Source organism: Thermobia domestica, chromosome 9, assembly GCF_964235325.1.
Source record: "Thermobia domestica chromosome 9, izTheDome1.hap1.1, whole genome shotgun sequence".
NCBI lineage: Eukaryota > Metazoa > Arthropoda > Insecta > Zygentoma > Lepismatidae > Thermobia > Thermobia domestica.
The window spans coordinates 268,706,374-268,726,661 of record NC_137462.1 but is presented as its reverse complement, the minus strand read 5'-3'; the positions used below and the strand labels follow the sequence as shown (position 1 = coordinate 268,726,661).

The 20,288-nt window shown below is 37.0% G+C and overlaps 1 protein-coding gene across 2 annotated transcripts in view; it reads right to left on the bottom strand.

Moving 5' to 3' along the window:
* The window catches only part of LOC145660691 (inactive tyrosine-protein kinase 7-like), a 395,652-nt gene extending 375,715 nt beyond the window's left edge, over positions 1 to 19,937 (bottom strand). For both annotated transcript variants that reach the window (XM_081726038.1, XM_081726039.1), the window contains exon 1: positions 19,782 to 19,937. In XM_081726038.1, coding sequence (XP_081582164.1) covers positions 19,782 to 19,827 — 46 coding nt within the window. In that variant the 5' untranslated portion in view covers positions 19,828 to 19,937. The remainder of the gene's footprint in view (positions 1 to 19,781) is intronic.
* Between the last annotated feature and the right edge of the window lie 351 nt (positions 19,938 to 20,288).

The window sequence follows — 20,288 nt, the reverse complement described above, 5'->3', positions numbered from 1 at the left end:
CTTTGTTAACAGTTATAAATAGATTAGCTCCTCCGTGGCTAAGCGGTTAGCGTACGCGCCTTTGGCGTGGAAGGCCCGGGTTCGATTCCCGGCGGGAGCACATGTGGTTCGGATTCCACGTTAATCAGTAGGTCCACGTCTCAAATAGCCTCGCTGCTGAACGGGACGTTAAACTCAAAATCAACTCAACTCAAGTGATAAATAGACATCGGATTTTTATGCAAATGCAACTCTGTTAAACTTGGTACGGGTTTCTAACAATAATAATACAGCTCGAATTTTAAGTTTTATAGTGCATATAAATGTATATTTCAAATGTTAATGCATATTTTGATGCTTAAGAGCATATTCATCTTATTCTATAAGCTTTTATTTAAAGTTAGTTTAAAGTGACAAGTTTTGCCGATAGATGTCACTACAGTCTTCGTATATATATCTCATGTATTTTTTACCTTTCACAAAAATTCATGATTTTTCTTACAAATTTCAACCTTGAGATTTCAAATTTTTCGAGAAGGAACTTCATAACCTATCGAAGACAACAATCCGTGCCGATTTTTTATTTAGAATTTTCTTCATTGTTGAAATGACTTGTTTGTTGAAAGGGGTATCCAAACCTTGAACAATATAACTCTTTCAAGAATGAAGAAAATTCAAAATAAGAAATCGGCACGGACTGTTGCCTTCGATAGGTTATGAAGTTCTTTCTCTAAAAATTTGAACTCTCTAGGTTGAAATTTGTAAGAGAAATTGTAAATTTTTGTAAAAGGTAAAAAAATACATGAGAGAGATACGAAGACTGTAGTGACATCTATTAGCAAAACTTGTGTCTTTACATCAACCTTAAACTATATGTTTATATCATCCAATAGTTTTCGTTTGTATTTTCAATACATTTAAGTGTATCTGCAACATAATGACATTTTGCATGGAAGAATGACTATTTTACGTACTTGGTGCATAATACCCGAGAGAAACAAGCTGCACAAGACAGCGATATGCAGTTTTCAAAATTTAAGTTTAACGTCTGACAATTATGCCCTTTAGGCTAAGGGAAACTATTATTAAAGCAAAAGATTGATGACGGAAGAATTGGTGGAATGAGAAAGTGGAAGACAGCGGGAGTATTCGGACACAATGTTGTCCAGCACAAACTTACTTGGCTTGGACCCCAAGCACCAGAGGTAATTGCTTAGCATTGAGCCACCGTGATCCTTATATGCAGTGTTCAAGTATTCCCATTTCATAGATATGTTCGTATACAGAGCGCGAGAGATAGCATGAGCTATGAGAAGCGGGAGGTAGGGAGAACGCTATTCGCTGCGAGGGTGACAGTGGAGAGAGGAGGAAGATTTTTTGGTAGTGTTTCTAACCCACGCTGATACTAACCTCCAACATAAGTGAAAACAACGCAGAACTATACACAAAGAACTACACTTCACTATACACACAAGAACACTGTGTCCGGTTCGGCTTCTTCATGTGTCTCTCAAGACGCCCCCATCTGTGTCATAAATAACTACCCGCGGAAGGAGGAGAACCACTTTGTTTTACCAGCGAAAATGACAAACTTCCTTGTATGACGGGGGGGGAGGAGTTGTGATCCCCAGAATGAATGGATTGCAAATATAGGTTGTGTTATGTGATGTAAGTTTTACTTACCTTAGCTTACTCATTTAAAAAATAAATAAAAAAAACAATGAATGAGTAAGGAAACCTTTATTGCACCGAATGCACTTTTACACCTTATTAAATAAATAGGCTAATTTATTGTTCAGATTTTTTTAAAATCAAGATGAGAAAAGGAAGGCTGCAGATTGATTCAAAGTACGTATCTCTGTCATCCCTTCCCAGAAATGCTTCAAATCGCCAAATTCTAGTTCACTGTTGTGGCAGTTAGCAACACTACTAGGATTGCCCGTTCCTTTCAAGTGTGTTGGTTGCGGATTTCAAGGTCATAGCTCATGCTATCCCTCGCGCCCTGTACATGACTCTACGTAACTGTGCCATTTGAAACTGACCATACTTCTCAAATAATACTATTCTGAAAAAAATGTTATAATTTTAGACTGTGTGAACGTGCTTTTATAGATATTGATACAGTTAAGGTCAACCCTTTTTGCCGCACTGGAATACCGCTTCTCGTGTGATCAGCGAAGTTAAGCATTGTCAAATCTAGTCACATTAAAGATGGATGACCATCCGTACTCGCCAGATAGTGTTGGTATTTCAACGTTCGTCCAGCGTCGTGAGGACAATTGGGGAGCAATTTGAAACAAGTAGCAAACTAGTCTACAGAGCCAGCATTGACGGCGAGATGAGACAATGTGCTAACAACACCTCCATCCCAAATGCATGAGTGCTACAAGTTAGATAGTAGATCCTAGCTCCTTACGGTCTGTTGCGTCAGGAGTTTAGTTTAGTTTCTAGATACATTTAAGTTCAGTTCTGAAATTGAAAAACGATTATTTGCAATGGCTTATTTTAGTCCTGTTTAAATTCGAGTAATTTATTATTGGGACAATATATTCTTCAAATATGCCTTACTTGAATATTCAAATAATTTTTACAGCACAGTTTATCTACGTATTTCAAGTACGATCTGATTCTTTCTGCTCATGTTGAATGGAGCTTGCAAAACAGAAGGAGCGAATTAATAGATAACACTAGTTCGCTCATAATAATAATAATAATAATAATAATAATAATAATAATAATAATAATAATAATAATAATAATAATAATAATAATAATAATACGTATAAAATTGACACTGGATTTTGTGTTTCGTGCAATACTGTCACTGAACTAAAAAAAAAAAAAAAAAAAGTAGCTTTACTTCGCATTCAGGGATGTAATGTCGCGCGTACGGCGTATACACACCTTATATTTTTATAGTATATAGAGGTATACGCTATACTTTTGAAAACGGATAAGCGTATACTTACCAAAGATTTTAGCATTGCATCACTGTTCGCATTTCACAATTTTTAATTCAATGATAACGGAAAAGTTCAACAACAGATATAGTCTATATTTTCCAGCGCCGGGGTTTTCTAATTATGGAAAGTTGTTATTTTCAATATTCCGCATTACTGTTTTGTTACGAAGAAACGGCTCTTAGCATGAACGCTACGCCCCTACTATTTTTTAATCTTTGTGAGAATATGGGCTACGTAACTTTACAACGACGATTCATGTCTTATCCACCTTCAAAGATTTGCTTACAGGTATTCCTTGTCTGCAAATTACCTGAAAGTACCGATTTTGCAACAGTTATACTCAAATTATTTATTGCACATCCCTCGTTCCTGGTCTGGTGTCCAGCACGTTCCCTTTCAGTGTACGTGATCCCGAGTTCAATTCCCGGTGGGAGGTTATTTAAACGCATTACGGTTGTTTACGAATCATGCAGTTTCCGGCACTGAGAAGAGACCTCAAACTTAAGAAAATCAATCGAATTATTGCAAATTTATTGTATATTATTTATTTATTTAACTCTTCACAGAACAGACACAAACACACATCCTGAAGCGTTTTCATTGAACGCAGGACAAAGGGCAAGCTTACTTTACATTCCCAGAAAACTTTCATATTTATGAGTTAATGACGTGATACTTTAAACTCCTGTAACTGTATAACCAAGTTTGGTAGAATAACCATATAACATCATGAACTTTATAAACGCTGAAACAACAGTTTCTTTGAAGTATATGGCTCAGAGTCTATCCCGGTGTCGTGTTGAGGTTCTGCGTGCGTATAAGCTAGATGGAGGTTGCTGAAAACGTGAGTCATATACCAGAGGAGATTCAACGACTACAGTATTTTATACGACGTTACTTTATTGAACAAAGAGTTCATCCTCCCCCTTTTCTGAACGGATCGATACGTTCAGTGGGCCCACTGCTGCTCGAAAAAGCACCACTGACTTTTCAGTCATGCGCAAGACCCTTTCGGTGAATAGAGAGGGAGGACTTTGTTTATAATTTCATGTAAGCATGCAAACACCCTTCCCCGCTGGCTATAAGTTATCATCAGAGCAGATTAAATCTGAATAAACCCTTCTCGCGCCATGAAACAGAGTGAACGGTAGCGAATGAAAACGCTTTTTGCATATTCGGCTTATGAGTCACTTCGAAGAAAAGATGTAATAAAAAAAAGAAGTTGATTAAAAATTAAACAGGACTTCACGTAATGCGAATACCCCCTACATATCTCCTGGTATATATATGTATATATGTCTCTGCATTATTTCTAAGAATTGAAACAGCTCGGAAATGATTAAGTCGTAAAAATAAAAGAATACACGTTTCCCTTGCAGTCAACTTTCATCACGATATTCAATTCTGCGTTCCATCAAGAGGGGTGTGATCTCCGGTTTAAAAAGCAAGAAAGAACGGTGATCCAAGGCGATGTGTTCACCATACATCACCCAGTTGGTCATTGCTTCTTGTGGACCGTACAAGTCAACTAGACAACTATGCACTGACTCGTCACTTGAAACTCGAAATAACTTTCCGGAACTTTCTTTAATTTCCTAAAATTGTCTGTTGAAACGTCCTCTTGTTCGATATCAACAAATCAGCTTTGATCTTAACAGATCTCTATACAAGACAAGAGGTCAAGAAGGCAGTCTAATGGTTAGAGCGTTGGATTCACGTCCGTGTGGTCCTAAGTTCGATTCCCGGCTGGCGCTTTCCAATTTTCGGCGTCCAACCAGCGACGTGACGCAAACTGGGGAGTCGCGTGAAAACAATACGTGACGGCCAATAGGTTTAAAGATATACCGCATTGACTTGATACCTAGTCTTCCATTCCAAGCGCTGCTATCGGCTGAAGGAATTCCACTCCCTTTCGCTAAGGTTTTCTCGCTTAGCAACAGCTGAACCCTTATTGGTTCAACGCGTGGGTGTGTAGCAGGTGTGAGCTTTAGTTCACATTTTTGCCACGGCTCAAGACATTTTGGCAGCACTATAGAAAGCTCCTGATGCGCCTGTTAGGGACAGGGCGTCGCAAGGCGCTGACGACATGCTCGGCGCTAAGCTGGACGTGCGCTGGAGCGCGCTTAGGCCCACAAAATGGGCTGTTACGCCAAATGTTTTCAATGAACTTATAAAGTTCGTTACTGAATTCTCTATGTCTGTCTGTTATTTACGATTTTTTTTTTTTTTTTTAAATTTTGAGCTTTCCTTCGAGAGAGCATCAAAACCTACCTGAGAAAGTAATGGAATTTTTCGAGATATTGGCCAAAAATGACCGATTTCCGGAGACTTAAGGAGTCATATCTCGGGAACCATAAGTTATAGAGAGACGATATTGGTGTTGATCAATACCTAAGAGCATGGCGAACACTTTGGTATTAAAGAATAACCGGTGGCCACTGTCCAACTGGTCACTGGTTTGGCCAGTAGCCACCAGTTAATATCGGTACCAAAACATTTACTATCCTCTTAGGTATTGATTAACACCAATATCATCTCTCTATGACTTACCATTCCCGAGATATTGCCGAAAAAATTTCCGAATTTCGGAGATTTAAGGAGCCATATCTCGGAACCGTAAGTCATAGAGATATCATATTGGTGTTGATTAATACCTAAGAGGATGGTAAACATTTTGGTACCAAATAGTAACCGTTGGACACTTGACAACTACCCACCGTCCCCTAGATACTGGCCAAAAAAGTTTGAATTTCGGGAGATTTAAGGAACCATATCTCAGGAACCGTAAGTCATAAAGAGATATTTTGCGAATTTTTGCAAGACACAGAAAAAGGTGCGGATGACAAGATTTACTTTTACATTTAGGAACAATCACAGCTATCCTTCCCGCTTCATCTCTCCATTCTTTTTAGGTTCGTTCTGGCAACGCTGTTGGAGAAGTCTCAACTGGTTTTATACTAGAAAAGAGACAGGAGTAAAATTTGTTTTAAAAAAAAAGTTTTGGTAACTAGTAAATTGCATTCTTATGGCCTTTTCTTTCAATTTAACACCCCACGATTACACACGGAGGCTAAGAGAGACAATGATGGTAATGGATAGCAGTGATGGAATGAAAATGTGGAAGGAAACAAACACCCACAAAAAACCCACGCACACGGTGTTTGCAAATCACAAACATCATTTGGCGGCAATTGGGATCGAACTAGGGATCCCATGCGCCAGAAGTGAACGCTCTACCACTGAGCCACCACCACCCCTTTAAAAAGCTATGTACTAGGAAGAGGATGGAGGTAAAATTTATGTTATAGTGCTGATGGTAACAGCTACATTTATCTATGAGTAACTAGGAGCATAAGTGGAAATTCCGTAAATCAAAATTCCGTTTAAAACAGTTCTATTTTCTGCCATTCACAACGTTCTTAGCTCTTGTATGCTTTTGTTACAATGTTGTCAGATCATAGCATTTGCTGTGTTGTATATATATTCATTATATTTGTCTTTTATGTAGATCTCTAGTGAACAAGGCTCAATAAGAGAAAACACAATATCCTTAAGTCTTTTCCCAGCAACAATTCGGCGAAAAACATACAATGAAACCAGTTGAGAATGCTCCAACAGCATTGCCAGAACGAACTATATATATATATATATATATATATATATATATATATATATATATATATATATATATAAAACCGGAGATGGAGCAGGAAGGATAACTGTGATTGTTCTTACATGTAAAAGTAAATCTTTTTATCCATACCTTCTTCTGTTTCTCGCAAAAATTCGCAAAATATCTCTCTATGACTTTACAGTTCCCGAAATATGGCTCCTTAAATCTCCCGAAATTCAAACTTTTTTGGCCAATATCTGGGAAACAGTGGTTAGTTGGCCAGTAGCCAGTTAGCTAGTGGCCACCGGTTATTATTTGGTATCAAAATGTTCGCCATCCTCTTGGGTATTAATCAATACAAATATGATTTCTCTATAACTTACGGTTTCCGAGACATGGCTCCTTAAATCTTCCGAAATCGGAACTATTTTTTGGCCAATATTTCAGGAACGGTAAGTCATAGAGAGATGATATTGGTGCTGACCAATACCTAAGAGGATGGTAAACATTGTGGTACCGATATTAACTGATGGCCACTGGCCAAACCACTGGTCAGTTGGACAGTGGCCCCCGGTTACTATTCGGTACCAAAATATTCACCACCTCCTTAGGTGTTGATTAACACCAATATCATCTCTCTATAATTTATGGTTTCCGAGATATGGCTCCTTAGATCTGCCGAAATCGGCCATTTTTTGGTCAATATCTCGAGAACGGTAAGAGTGATGCGAAAAATTCCATCGCTTCTTTCAGATAGTTTTTGATGTTCTATTGAATGAAAAGCTCAAAATTGAAAAAAATCGTAAATAACAGACAGACGGACAGACAGACACACAGACATAGAGAATTCACTAATGAATTTTTTAAGTTCCCTGAACATTCCGGATATTGAATAATAATCTCTAAAAGAGTTTCACCTAACAATCTGAGAATGGAGATATATACGAAACACGAATAGATATCTTAGTATCTCTGAAGTTCTCCATGAACTTGGTCTGCAAAAATCAGAAAAGTTGAAATGGAAGTTCAGAAGCTGAATAAAGGAGTAGGAATCAATTAGATTTAAATCAAATGATACGGAACATTAACCCACGATGAGAGGGAGAAACTTTTTCCAACGCACGAAAAGAAAATTAAGATTCTTCTACACAAGGAGGATTCGTTCACTTCACAAAACAGTCGACGGAGTTTCAAAACAATCTTCGTTATTTCTAGACACAAGGGGTCGGAAACGAGAGGGACTTTAGAAAACAAAAGTTTAGAAGTTTTTTTTTTACTTCGAAATGTTGGGCTTTTTAAAAGAAAGTTCAATTTAAATGAATAAATAACGGTTAGTACCATCTCTATTTTTTCACTAAGGGGCCGCGATGGCTCAGTGGAACAGCGTTCACCTCTGGTGCATGGGGTCCAGGGCTCGATTCCCGGCCGCTGCTTCCCAATTTTTCCGGGGTGTCGTGAAGCAAGCTGGGGAGTCACATGAATGAAAGACGTGACGGCTACTAGGTCTAGAAAACTCCCGATATGCCAGTTAGTGATATGCTCGTCACTACGCTGGACGTAGTTCAGCCGGTCTCTGACAGATGGCGTCGGATCACCAACTTCCATCTTCTTTCCAATTTTCCAGTTCTTTACAGTCATTATTATTTTAGAGCTATTATGGGAAAAGAGGGATGGACCAAATTATTAGTTTTTCAATGAAACGGATTTCTTTTTCTTTTTTTTTAAAGGCTCCATTTCCTTCTAGGACTCTTTGCATCTCTCTATAGGCTATATATATGTAATAGTAGAAATGGACTGTTATTAAAATAATCAATGACCGATAATAGAACATTTATATTTATTGTTACACGTCGCTGTAATTTAACAACGAAAAACGGACGGCAAGTTTGTCAATGTTTGAATGTACTTTTGTATCTTTTTTTTTTTTTTTTACAATATATATAGTTCATTCACTAAATTCAGTACAATATATTTTTAAGTTGTAATAGTCAATTTAAAAATGTACTGGGGCTAGGAAAAAATAACCATACTTGGTAGCTATTTCCCACTTTCCTTGTTCCTATTGGCGTAACTGGGATATTTTGCTAGTCCTACGATAGCACGTTACTTGTGAGAAGCGGGTGCACACCCACGGAGAGGGTGTCCACTGAGTCTGGTCCTCTAAAACTTCGTAACTGGACTAACATATATATACACTTTGTGAACATAACTATACTTGCCGGCGATGAACAGAGAAATCGTTGATGTAGCCCAGAGATTTCATTCTACGCCTCATCTGTTCTATCACACTACGCCTAGTTCTATCACAATTTCTAAGAATATAGGTGTCCGTAATTAACAATTACGTATCCTCCTTTCAAGTACAGAATAACACAGGTTTAATACTACATGAAAGTTTTGGATTCCCCCCTCAGAAAAAAATCGGACCCCTCCCAACAAAAAATTCTAGGTGCAAATCTGCTTCTGAGAATTAAAATAATCTTATTTATAATCCAACACTGTTCTGGAGGGGGACAACAATGTTCCAGAAGGTCCTGGCATGCTTCTTCCCCTCTCCGAGATGAAAGTTCGCTAATGTTCGTCAGTCACATATTTTCTGGATCTTTGTTATGTTCTGCATTATTGCTTCTTGTTTTATGTTTATATGCAACTACAACGTAAGGTACAGCACAAATATTTAAAAGCAACTAGCCTATATGAAATTTGCATTTTTCTTTCTTTTTTTTTTCTTTCTTTTTAATTCCCCTGCAATGTCGTCCATTCGTTTAGAACATGGCTTGGTCATTGGGTCCCCATGTCTCGGTATGAGATGGATTATCCAGGAATTTTACATTTTCTTTGTTCACTAGGACGGTTAAACGTCCGAAATGCAATCTTCTAGTTTCTTAATAAATAAAAATTGCAAAACGTTATTACCGCAGTCGCAGGTCACAGAAAAAAAATACCGCTTTAAAAAATTCAGGTGAGGTATCGAAGACTGATATTCCACCAGCAGTGGTTGAAAAAAAAAAGTGTTCTTGAATTTTCCGTGTATGATCATGGAATTTTCCTTCTTTTGCACTCAAAAATCTTTTAAAAGCAAGGAGTAATTTTTCTCCAGTAAGTACGACCTGAACTTTCTTTCCTTCTTTCTTTCTTTTGCTTTTTTTTTTTTTTTTTTTTTTTGTAATTTTTCAGTAGAGTATTCCATAACTTAAAAGTAACTATCTTCTGACTCATAATAATACTGATACTTTTACAATATTTAATTTCTTCCATAGAAGTATGCATTTGATGCAATCATAGAAATGCGTGTAAAAATGGAAATCACAAACCTAGGAATTATAAAAATATAAATATATATCAATAACAATAATAGTAATTATGTAATATTTAGAAATTTATTTTTTTTATTTTTATTTTATTATTATTATTATTATTATTATTATTATTATTATTATTATTATTATTATTATTATTATTATTATTATTATTATTATTATTATTATTTACAAACCTGCCAGGTAGTAGTTATGTTCCTCGCTTCTGAAGCCACCCCCAGATAAACGAGTATGCACAAGCACATCGTCAAATATTTGTCTCGGAATGGCTAAACCCATAGCTGAGAACCTTACTTGGTAATCAAGAGGTTTAAAAAAAAAATCACGGTTATGAGTCAAGTCTTCTTCCACGTACTTTGTAATGTTCAGTTAGTCTATTTCTTCTACGCACGAAGTTAAAAACAAAAATCACATATTTTAAATTTTTATTAGTGGGCCGCCATTGCCCATGATTCATGACTCACGAGACTTATTTCTTGATAACGTAGAGACACTTCGACAACACTAACTTATCGCTAAATAATATTTTGTACATAAGACCTAAACAAATTGCAAGATTACTACTTTTAATTTGCATTTTAAATTATTTATTTGCGTTAAAACACCAAGTGGGAGAAACAAACGAATACATTACCAAATTACGAGTCACAGACAGGCAGTGACGCCGATTTCTGTATAACTCTGGGGACAATAAACGTTTAAGTATTCATCTTTCGTTGTCAAATATTCAACCAAAGATCTACGGAAAGAAGCCCGGATCCCCTAAAGCCCCAGGATCAGCGCTCATGAACACAGACCGATTGTAATTCCTAATACAAGTTTTGGATTTATATGTTAAATTAACTTGAAAAAAAAAAATTGTAATTAATTATTTTATTTCTATGGTACTCCACAAGAAAACAAGAACACGTTAATTGGTATTTAAAGCTATAGTTAGAAATCTTAACAACAGGAATTTATCAGTGGGCCCCAGTTCAATGATAATTTCACAGTTCCACACTCCTGTATATCCGAATGGGTCGAGGCCAGGCCGGTAGCCAGCACAAAAATTTAGCGGGGGCCCGGCTGAAGTTAGGGGGGACCCGATCCAACAATATTATAGTTCATTACCATATCATAGTTCATTTGCAAGCCTACCGTGAAAATTTTAGAGGGGGCCAGCAAAAATTTAGGGGGGCCGGCCCCCTGGACCCCCCTGGATACGGGCCTGATAGAGGCGCAGGCACCGACTTATCGATGTTGAACAAGCATCGCAACTAACTTCATTATGAAGAAGTGATCTCCGATCTTGAAAGGCACACCTATTGACGTTTGTTTTTAACAGCTACGTTGATCATACACAACTGAGATGAGCATGCACCATCTAGTCAACCACAGACCTCCGTAAGCTATTCGTACACGGGAACTCCAGAATTACTTTTCCTCTCACCTCTAAAGATAAAAATGGTTGGTAATTTACGGTAATTTTATCGCGATCATACAGTTGGACTGTCACTCACACATGTCAAGAGTGAAATTTTACTGGTATCAGAAGTCACAGGTTGTACGTGACTGATGATACAGAATCAAAAGCTAAACAATATCTGTCACAGCCAGTGGCGTATTTAGGGGAGGAGCTTCCGGGCTTAAGCCCCCCACCCCCGAAATCTCACTTACTATAGTAAAGTATATGAAAGATCTTACAGAATTTTCACATTTTCAGGCAAAGCCCCTTCCCCCCAAACAAAATCGTAAATACGCCACTCGTCACAGCAATTGCCATACAGAGTGACAAGAATCAATCGAGAACGTGTCAGAACATCAAATTTGGATTTTGGACTTACATGATAATTAGAGCTATATTATATAGGCGACACACCTTAAGTTCCGAAACACGTATACCTAAATCGGCAAAATTTCATTACTAAAAATAAACGCACAAAAAGAAATACAGATGCAAAATGAAAAACAAAGATTTAGTTGGGCAAAACTGAATAATCTTAGTAATTTTCTGACGTGCTTTTCCAATCCGTGTAAATATTGTAGGAAGTTTCGTGTTAGACAAACCACATATTGCTTCATTAAAAATTTTGTACATAAAGGAAAATGATAGCAATAAACAAAAAATACATATTTTGAAATACAAGGGCGGATCCAGGGGGGTGATCGGGGCAATCGCTCCCCCCCTCCCCAGAAGAGGAAAGTTTCTTATTTTATATATAAATAAATCACATTCCAGAGTTTGGAGTTCTTAAAAGTAGCTCTAAGTAGAAGTATTACAACACACCGCCCACCCAGAAGTCCGTCCTGGATCCGCCCCTGTTGAAATATATACATATTAGGCCATTTGTCCATTTGCATAATTTGAATTCTAATCAGGTGAAAATAATTGAATTATTGAAACGAAATTAAATCACAGATTTAGTTACGTCCCTCTCTTACGATTTGCGGGCTACACGAGACAAGTATAAATTGAAAATGAAATTTGAAATGAACAGCTTGTGAAATTATGAAGAGAACGTAAAAGACATTTTATCACGAAAAGATACGTACAGGTGTGCATTCGGAATTTTTGTTTGGGAGGAGGGGGTCGAATACTACAAGCCAGAAGCCTATGTAGTATTGAACGGGTATTATTTTGCATTCGAAAAGACAATATGTAATTGTAAAATATTTCCACCTATATTTTCAGGAAAAACGATAGAGCTAGAATGCTTTTATAACAGAGAAAGTACATATGAAGTGTAAGATTAAATTTTCATGCTACATCAATCATTTCCCTGTTAAACTATTATAGTTTTATTGTGAAAGTGTACAAATGTATGTTCAGTTAGGAAATTTTGGAGGGTCTGGACCGGGTGCGCCTTTGGATATATATGATGGTTATTTGTACACCACTTAGTCACTTGATCAGGTGAGGTTCGAACTACGAACATGTGCTACAAAGAACCATACCACTAAGGCACGACTAAGCTGCTATCTTCTATAACATTAACAAATTCCAAGGACGATGACCATTTGTTAAAAATAATATGTCCCTATAACATCCCTGGACCGTCTAAAATATCTCCGTATTTCTTAAATTGCCATAACTAAAGTTGAATTTAATTCCTTGTGCAAGGGCACCGATTTCTCTGTAAATTTGGGAAGGGGGGAGATCCAGATTCAGAAGTTATATAAATGAGGATTTTAAGACAAATTGCATTCAAATTATGCCGAATATTGTATATTCATAAATATAATAGCGGAGCCCACACAGGGCCGTGCCGTGGGGGGTGAGCGGGGCGACGGCCCCGAGCGCCGAAGTAAGGGGAAAAAAATCGGGATAGAAAAGGAAAAAAAAAGATATGAAAAATTACTTGGAATATACGTATGGGGGCGCCGTCGTGTAGTCTCGCCCCGGGCGCTGATTTTCCACGGCACGGCAGTGGGCCTACATGAGCTTTGGCCCTCGCAGGATCGGCGCACTTGTCCTTGTCCCTAGTTTTATAATGTTTACATTTGATATTTTCTAATCAATGTCGGCGACAGTTGAAAATCCATTCTTAACACTAAATAATTGGTACTAAAATTAAGCCAGACACGAAGTCTCTATGCTTAGTTCAAAATTTACGTATTAATGGAGCAGTGGTTTCTTCAGTCTCCACAATTTGGAGGGAGGGCGATCTATAAAACTCCAGGGGAGATCAAATTCATCACCTACATGCTACAGCTATATACTCGAAAAAAAGGGGGAAATTTTCCCTTGCTTGGATAAAAAAAACTGAAGAATTTATCCAATATAAGCTAGAATATTTTCAAATAACATAAAGTTCGTTAATGAATTCTCTATGTCTGTCTGTGTGTGTGTGCAGTGGCGGATGCAGGATATGATCAAGGGAGGGGCTAAACCATAGTTTGCCGCTTTATCCAGTGTGAAGCAGGATTGAAGCCTATTTTATCCAGTGTATACCTGAGCGTCAAGGGGGGGGGGGTTTAGCCCCTATAGCCCCCTTAGATCCGCCCCTGTGTATATGTGTCTGTTATTTGCGTTTTTTTCAATTTTGAGCCCTCCATTCGATACAGCATTAAAAACTATCTGAAAGAAGTGATAGCATTTTTCCGGCACTGTTACCGTTTCGGAAATATTGACCAAAAAAGTTCCGATTTCGGGTGATTTAAGGAGCCATATCTAGGGAACCGGAAGTCATAGAGAGATGATAATGGCGTTGATCAATACCTAAGAGGATGGTGATCATTTTTTTTGGTACGAAATAGTAATCGGTGGCCACTGGTTATATCTGCATTTTTAGTACATATATGGTGATAAAAAGCAGGGCCGGCGCGAGGGGGGGTCGAGCCGTGCCACCGCCCAGGGCGGCAAGTCTAATGGGCGGCAAGTCTAATGGGCGGCAAAAATTGAAAAGAATATTATCAAAATATAATGCTTCGTAATGGGCCCACATGGAAAAAATAAAATTGTGTTCATCTAAGAATATAATTGAACTTACTTCACTCACATTTAGGAAATTACTCACTCAGGAAATTCAAAGCATCTTTCCTCATTTTCAGTTATGAAACTACTAGCCACAGGTATCGTTCAATATTTCCCTTTCCTTTCCCTATAATACTAGACTGTACGCCAGATATTTCTGGTACCGAGCAAATGACAAATTTCATGTAGAAATTTCATACAGTAATGAAGAATGCTTTGTAAAAATTTGAGAACACTTTCTTGGTTTCGTAGTGGTAACAGACACCACTAGTCTAGGACTGACAGAAGTAATAATTAAACAGATAGAGGAAATTAACATTCCTATCGAAGACATAAGGGGCCAAGGATATGACAATGTTTCCAATATGAAAGGCAAACATTCAGGTATTCAGAAGAGAATTTTAGAAATAAATTCCCGAACCTTCTATGTTCTTTGCAATGGTAATTCACTAAACCTTGTCGTTAATGATGCAGCCACAGCATTTCAGTACGCCGTTCAATTTTTTGTATAGCTAAAAAAGTTAGAATTTTTTTCTGCATCGATTCAAGATTGGGCCATACTAAAGGAACATATTAGCGGTCTCACTTTAAAACCATTAAGCACCACAAGGTGCGAGAGCCGAATTGATGCTCTGACTTCATTCATATACGAGTCCCTCGTATCAAACAAGGGAAGTTTATGATGCCTTACTTCAAATAAGTAACGGCAATAGAACAGACAGAATGGTCACCCTCGATGCTCTGTGTATAGCAAACCGGTTGCATAACTTTCCTTTCCTTTACTCACTAGTTATTTGGCATGATTTTTTATTCCACGTAAACATAGTAAGTAAAAGTCTCCAAAGCATTGATTCTCATGTGTTGGATGCAGTTGGGGTTTCTTGATAATATATCTGAATACTTTGAGAGGAGCAGGAATGATGCAAAGTAGCAATCTTAGTTGATATGATGGAGTTGTCATCAGCATTAGACATGGATGACCCACGGATAGGAAATACAGTGCAAGCTCGAAGTCGAAAGAAGAAGAGACAGTTTCAGTACGAGGCAGAGGATGAAGATATTGAAGATCCACAAACAAGATACAAGAGCGATTTTTATTACAAAGTTCTAGACGTGATTGTGTTAACTTTAAGCGAAAAGTTTGTGCTCTGACATCTTAAACATCACATCGAGTATTTCGATTTTCATTACGATATAAGTAATCTTAAAGATATGTCACCTGAACTTTTGTCTGAAAAGTTACTGAACTTGCCGGCATTTTAACACAGAAGAATCGAAAGATATTAACCCCAGTGATTTGAAAGACGATCTGAAAGGGTTATCCGCTATAGTTAAGCGTAAAAGTTCAACAAAAGAAACTTTGAAATTAATTAAGGAACATGACTTTACTCCCAATGTTAGTGTTGCACTTAGGATTTTGTTAACCTTACCGGTAACCGTGGCAAGTGAAGAAAGAAGGTTTTCGAAACTTAAGCTTATTAAAAACTATCTACGTCTTCCATGGCTGAAACACGCTTGAGTGGTCTAGCGATGATATCAATACAACACGAATTGGCTGAAACATTGGACTACGCGAATGTTATAAAGAAATTTGCTCATATCAAAGCAAGAAAAGTTTCTTTCAATTAAGGTATGTTAAATTCATGTATCACTATTGTGTTCTATCACTATAAGGCTTAGGCTAATCATTTAGTTTTGCCGTAATATCTGATTCACTATTATTTTCATGCTCCATACTCTATTGGAAACACCTTTGGCGTGGGAGACCCGGGGTCGATTCCCGGCGGGAGCTCACGTGGTTCGGATTCCACGTTAATCAGTAGGTCCACGTCTCATATAGCCTCGCTGACGAAAGGGACGTTAAATTAAAAATCAACGCAATCAATCAACTCTATTGTAAACACCTTTTGATATAAAATAAGTTTAAAAATTAAACATTCTTAGTTGTGACTAAAGCACTTTTTTTTTAAAAAAAATTATTTTCTGTATGTGCTGCTGTACATCACAGATATACAGCGAAATCGATCATACTGAATATTGTGACATGTATGGAGTCATTTAAATATTGTGTAAGCATTAGAGAGAGGTAGTTCAATTTTTTGTTTACTTTTCCATTTCATACATGTTTTTAAACGGGGCATCCTATTTTTTCGTGACACTTGAACGTTTTCTGTCAAAATAAGGTTGCGGATTAAAGGGGCGGCATGTGAAAGTATCGCCCAGAGCGGCAAAACTGCTAGCGCCGGCCCTGTAAAAAGTGACAGCTCCATATAGCTAATTCAATGGATCCCTTAATATGCAGGTTCCAAATATGTAAGTGTATCATCTATTGAATTCAATCAAATAAATTTAATATAAAATTTCCTTTAAATTTCGAAAAAAAAAATTCTTTTCAAGTTCATTCTGATAATGCTTTTCGAATATTCTCAACTGGTACCTATTGCATTCACTCTGAAGTTGCTTGTAATAGTAGAAGAAACTTGTGTCAAGTTAAGTTTTTTGGTCTATTTTTCTTTATATTATTATTATTATTATTATTATTATTATTATTATTATTATTTAATAAAAGGCTTGGGCAAATACATATTGCATACGTTCCAAAACAGATTTTAAATGACTTTACTGAATTTGTCACAAACAATTTTAGGTCGATTGAATGATCTGACTCTTTTAAGAACTCATTCGAGGTGATTCCATTATTGTAACATAGCTAGACATAACTTAACCTTAAATATACGTTACTCACTGATTGAGCCTATTTACATCTCCTTGCATGCAGGCCACTGGCGTCTCTGGCATGTAAAATTTGGGGGGGGGGACATCAAAGAAAGTGATTTAAATGGTACTACCTAGCCTGTTATAATTGTTTCACAGCCTGAATATTACCGTATATTCCAAATAAATGTAATTATTATTATTTATATGTTATTCTGTTGTTAGTAAATAAATTAAATTAAAATAAAATACTGAATATTTCGTATTTCAAAATATTGGGGGGACGCGTCCTCCCCGCCAGAGACGCCCATGATGCAGGCCCGTATTTATATATTGTGCGCCCCTGTGTTCTAAATAATTTGCCGCCCCTTGCACAAAATTTTCCAACCCCCCTTCCCGGGAAACGGCCATTATTAGAGTTGAATTCATAGTTTTTGGAGTTGCTGTGATGAATAGTGACAGTTTCAAGCCAATTCAACTTCAAAGTCAAATTCCACTTCCCAGGGAGGGGACGAGATTGTAAAAGTAATCGCTGAGTTTAACGGTATCAGTTATCATGATGTTCAAGTTCATCCTCCTCCCTTGGGGTGGGAGAAAATGACTTTTTTTAAAATAATCACATAAGCTAGCTAATTAGTAACTACTGTAGGTTTAATTAGAGCGAATTAAACACAATATTATTTCCTCGTGCTTGCTCGGGACTTTGCGGGTTGCTAGATTTAAATATTACTTTATTGTGAATCTTCAAAAAAAAAAAAAATCGAAAATTTTGCAGCCCCCTAAATTCTGCCGCCCTGTACTCGAACACAGAATAGCACTTACCTAAATACGGGCCTGCTTGTATGTATATTGACTTTTAAAGCCATTATAACGAATGAATTGACTAAAGTAAGATGCTATCTGATCTAGATACTTTTTTATCGATCACAACTAAAGTATAATGAATTTTGTGAAAAACAATAGCTTAAGTTACTAATGATAACAGCATTGACATAATGATGACACTGGTGAAAAACAATTTCCACCACGATTGGATTGGATTGAATTTAAGATTAGCGTCCCGTTTGAGTAGCGAGGCTATATGAGATGTGGACCTACTGCTTAAACGTGGGATCCGAACCACATGAACTCCCGCCAGGAATCGAACCCGGGTCTCCCACGAATAACTACGAAGAAAACTCTTGAAAACGATATTAACCACACCTTACATTAACAAGTAATATTGAAGCAAATGCTCGGAAATGAAATGAAATGAAATCTTTGAGTTTTACGTCCCACGTTTATGCCGGTTAGGCTAAAGAAGACAGTGATGATGAGGAATGAACGAAATGGTGGAATGAAGAAAGTGGGAGGAAACGGGAGAACCCCGAGGAAACCCATGCACACGGTGTCGGATCCCCGCACGAAAATGTCAAAAGAGCGCTCTTTGCATTTTGAGACATGTAAAATTTATGCAGCAATAGAAACCATTTCTTTGAATGTTCCTCTAGTCACTCAGTAGGCCTACTTGATCATGTTACACAAAAGTTTTACATTATTATTATTATTATTATTATTATTATTATTATTATTATTATTATTATTATTATTATTATTATTATTATTATTATTATTATTATTATTATTATGCCCAGGTTGGTTTTGTTCTCATTGTTACCAAGCAAAAAAGTAAAATTTAATTCACAATTAACTGAAAATTATGTCAAATAATTTCCGTTTATTATTTAAATTTCTACACATAGTGTTAGAGGTAAATTAAATGGCTTTTTTTTAAAGTAGTAACCTAAAAATATTAGAAGACTACAAAACAATATTGAGGAGAAACATGTAAAATATGAAACCTAAAAGTGAATGTTGACATCGTCGCATCATACAAATAATCTTAGAAACTTAAATAGGTCCTCTTATGCCGTGAGCCCCCTGCATTGCGGGCCCGTTAGTTACGCCACTGCACCCTTCGCACCAGAAATTAAGTAAGGTTTTTTCGTACTTAGACCCTACATATTAATCGCCTACTGTATTTTTTAAATTTAATCAGTTGAACTAATTAAGTATATTAAATAAAGAAATAATTAACATGTTTCTAATTGCATAGAGAATAATTTTACTTTACGCTAAAGCTGTTATCACGTTAAATTTTTCTGTTTATTAATGAGATATAAACAATACAACGTGTTTGGAACGTACACATGATCTATCACCACAATTTTACATCGAAAGTTTACAAAAATGACAATATCACGATACTAGTTTACGTGCTTCAATTCTTATCGCGACATTTCTTATATCTGATTTTAAAGCAGTAAATGTACTGTGCACAAACCAACAATCAACCCTTATTTCAACAAGATAGAAATTTCAAAGCAGACATCATTGCTGCATATATCTGATGAAACGGGGCAGTATCATTATCCGACTCGTGAAACCCAGTGTTTAACAAGACTTTAGTATCATCGTGGATAGGTTCTCATTACACAATAAATACTAGCTGGCGAACTATTCCTTGCCGCAGGCTGTGGGCTTAACTACAGACCTGCAGTTAAGATCTTGTTTTGTTTGTGTTAGCCAGGAAAAAAAAAAAAAAAAAAAACTCCGCACGTATTCCACGCTCACAAACCCAGCATTGTTAAGCCTAACCATCTGTCAAGCAAGCATCCTTTTGCCTCTCGCTTTGGATAAATAAAAGCACAGAAAACAAACACTTTGTATGCATGCTCCAAATGTTTTGTTGTACTTACCACAAAGTAAAACTATTAGCACACACAACGACAACATTTTACACATAGGTTTAATTCATTCCACCGGCTATTCGCACACAACACTACCCTCGCACCGTGCTACGAGACATTGAATCAACTACAAGCCGCCATGCCGCAAACCAGCGACTAGCCATAATCACATCCTCACTGCGCCTGTGCGCTGTGGCAGAAAAATGTAGTTCCAAAAGAGAGTCGGAAAGCGTACATAACTAACACGGTAGAATTTGAAAATTTATACAAATTTTATTCGTCAATATCTTTAGCAGAAAATACTTGGTGTATATGTGTCATGCACTATGAAATAAAAAATAACAATAGCATTGAAGATTGTAGCGCGGTAACCATCCGCTGTCGTCTGCTATCCGAACCATCTGTGATGATCTCCGAGACGATGCGACCCAATCAAGTGCAAGAGAAGAAGTTTTTCATTGTGCCGGTAGGGCGAAGAAAAAAAAAGTGTTCTTTTTTTACGTTTATACAATGCAG